The 3,219-nt window shown below is 37.3% G+C and overlaps 1 protein-coding gene across 1 annotated transcript in view; it reads right to left on the bottom strand.

Annotated features, from left to right (window-relative positions):
- LOC106880529 (neprilysin-1) overlaps nucleotides 1–3,219 on the bottom strand; it is a 69,673-nt gene that overhangs the window by 32,581 nt on the left and 33,873 nt on the right. Inside the window, exons 9-10 of the mRNA XM_052976912.1 lie at nucleotides 3,141–3,215; nucleotides 624–722 (exon numbers count right to left, since the gene is read on the bottom strand). Coding sequence (XP_052832872.1) covers nucleotides 624–722; nucleotides 3,141–3,215 — 174 coding nt within the window. The remainder of the gene's footprint in view (nucleotides 1–623; nucleotides 723–3,140; nucleotides 3,216–3,219) is intronic.

Below are 3,219 nucleotides of genomic sequence, written 5' to 3'. Positions count from 1 at the left end.
TATGTGTATATATATATGTGTGTTTGTGTGTCTGTGTTTGTCCCCGCAACATCGCTTGACAACCGATGCTGGTGTGTTTATGTCCCCGTAACTTAGCAGCTCGGCAAAAGAGACCGATAGAATAAGTACTAGGCTTCCAAAGAATAAGTCCTGGGGTCGATTTGCTCGACTAAAGGCAGTGCTCCAGCATGGCCACAGTCAAATGACTGAAACAAGTAAAAGAATAAAAAGACTATATATATATATATATATATGTATATATATATATATATATATACAAGCAGAAAAAAAACAAACAAAAAGAGACGAGAGGCAAAGAGTTTTGATATTACCTTTATGGAAAATCTTTGCCTCCCACTTCTTCTTGGTTTTTCTGCTTATCAAATATACTCCACAATAGGAACATTACTGTTTCCATATCCAGGATTTCCAGTTTCAATGTTAAACCAACTCTGTTCAATAGGTCCCACTTTGATGCACCTTATTACCAAAGACACCTCTGACAATAACAACAGCAATAACACCACCACCACCACCACCACCAACATCACCAATAGAACAGCCTCACCCTTACATCGAGTGCTTCTGAGGTGGGGGCAGGGACTGCCATAACATGAACTCACCTTTTCCTTAGCAAATTTTCTAGTTTCTTCATCCATCCACGTATTGTCGTCAAGGAGTTTGTTGAAGGCATTTCGAATGTTTTGTATCATCTCCAGAGCCTGGGGAAAGGAATACAACAGATTGTTAATTATATATGCATGGTTTAGGTTCAGCCCCACTGCTTGGCACCTTGGACAGGTGTTTTGTATTAGAGCCTTGACCTGACCAAAGCTTTGTGAATAGATTTGTTTGACAGAAACTGAAAGAAACCCAATGTGCATATGTATGTGTATTTTTATAGATGTGTGTCTGTGTGTGTGTGTGTGTGTGTGTTTGTGAGTGTGTAGGCATGTGGTATGGTGGTTTGGGTATTTGACTCACGATTGCAAAGTCATGAGTTCAATTCCTGGTGGCACATTGTGTCCTTGAGCAAGACACTTATTTCACATTGCTCCAGTCTACTTGGCAAAAATGAGCAGTACCAGTATTTCAAATGGCCAACCCTTTCACATTCCGTGTCACGCTGAATCTCCCTGAGAACTTTCTTAAGGGTATGCATGTCTGTAGCGTGCTCAATCACTTGTACGTTAATTTCATGAGCAGGGTGTTCCATTGATCGGATCAATTGGAACCCTTGTTTTCGTAACTAACAGAGTGTCTGTGTGTATATATTGTTTAACACTTAAAATTTCAACAAATGACGAAAGGAATGAACTTTACATATTTCAGAAGGATTAATTTTACAATTTATAGGAAGGACAGTATATATTTTATTATTATTTTTAATTTTTTAATATTTCTAATGTTTTAATATTGGATGTATGTTTTTCGAAATATTAAATATTGATTTCCTGAGTATATTATTGATAAGTTCATGAATTTATTAATAATATAAAAACACATATATACACATTTATTTGCTCAAAATAATTGAGCACTCAATATAAGTTCAGTTATATATTCTTAGAATATTACTTATAAAAGTTATATATATATATATATATATATATATATATATATATATATACTTTGTAAATCTTGTTTGAACAGGATTCATTGTCAGATGTAAATATTTTTATCATGTTTATGGAAAGGGTTTTGAGCTGGGTTACAACTCAAGACCATTATCATTATCAGAAATGCATCAACACCAAGAAATCATCAGTGATCCACTTCTGGCTCAATACAAAGCAATGATCAGATGGTCTGTATCTCATGTCATGGTACCTTTCTACAGTTAGGCAGACTGTACCTTATATCATGGTATCTATCCACAGCTAGGTGGGCTGCACTGCCATTGTGGTACCTATCTACAGCTAGGTGAGCTGTACCTTACATTATGGTACCTATCTAGGTAGACTGTACTTAACATCATGGTATCTATCTACAGCTAGGTGGATTGTGCCTCACACCATGGCACCTACTTACAGCTTGGTAGTCTTTGCTTCCCATTATGGTAAGTGGTCTGTACTTCATACCTTGGTATGTGTCTGCAACTAGGAAGACTGTACTTCAGATCACAGTACCTATGTAAAGTTAGGTAGACTGTACCTCTAATCATGGTACCTACATATGGCTAGATGGATGGAATGTGAATGGTGCCTACCTTCAGGAATGCTGACAGGCGTACTGGGTGTGGGGGTAAAGCTGTGCTTCTAAACAACAATAATAATACAAACAACAACATCAGCAGAAATAACAACTGCAAACACAACAACCACAATCACAACAGCAGAAACAATTTAACAATAACAACAACCACAACCACAAAAACAACAACTGAAACATCGACAACAGTCACATTAACAACCTCAGTCACAGTGACAGCAGAAACAGCACAACAACAACAACCATGATCCTAATCCCAACCACCACAGCCACAACCTGTACATATATATTATTGTTACATGGTGAGAAGCAGATTTAACATCTGGGTCTCTAGCAGCAAAGTCTTTGTCACCACTGACAGCTTGCCTTATGATGGTGTCAGGTGGCCTATGAAGCACTTGGCTGTTCTAACACCTTAGCCTTGCCATCACCCATAGTAATGCAGCCAAGTGTGCTGGTCTGCTTCAGTAGGCTCCGTTGAACCTTGTGTGTGACCAGTTGAGGCATTGGGTTGAATTAATGATTTTTTCTTTCTCCCTTCCTCCTTTTTTTCTTTCTTCCTTCCCTTTTTTCCTTTCTTCCTCTTCTTTTTTTCTTTCTCCCTTCCTCCTTTTTTTTCTTTCTTCCTTTCCTTTTTTTCTTTCTTCCTTCCCTTTTTTTTCCTTTCTTCCTCTCCTTTTTTTCTTTCTTCCTTCCTTTTTTTTTTCTTTCTTCGCTCATGTTTGTATTTTGATTTTGTATTTGTATTTATGTGGTTTTGTATTATACACACACACACACACACAGACACACACACACGTGCACACACATATGCACACATACAGACATACACACACACACACACACACGCACACACATATGCACACATAAAGACATACACACACGCACACATTTATCATATATAAAAAAGGCAAAAAAAAACTACTTACAATGTCTTTGTTTTCTTTCTTGAAATGTTCACTGACAAAAAGGGCTCCGACAGCATGACCAATTTCAGTGTTTATAAAG

The sequence above is a fragment of the Octopus bimaculoides genome, chromosome 26 (genome assembly GCF_001194135.2).
Source record: "Octopus bimaculoides isolate UCB-OBI-ISO-001 chromosome 26, ASM119413v2, whole genome shotgun sequence".
In the NCBI taxonomy this organism is placed as follows: Eukaryota; Metazoa; Mollusca; class Cephalopoda; order Octopoda; family Octopodidae; genus Octopus; species Octopus bimaculoides.
This window is presented reverse-complemented; position numbering and strand designations above follow the sequence as displayed.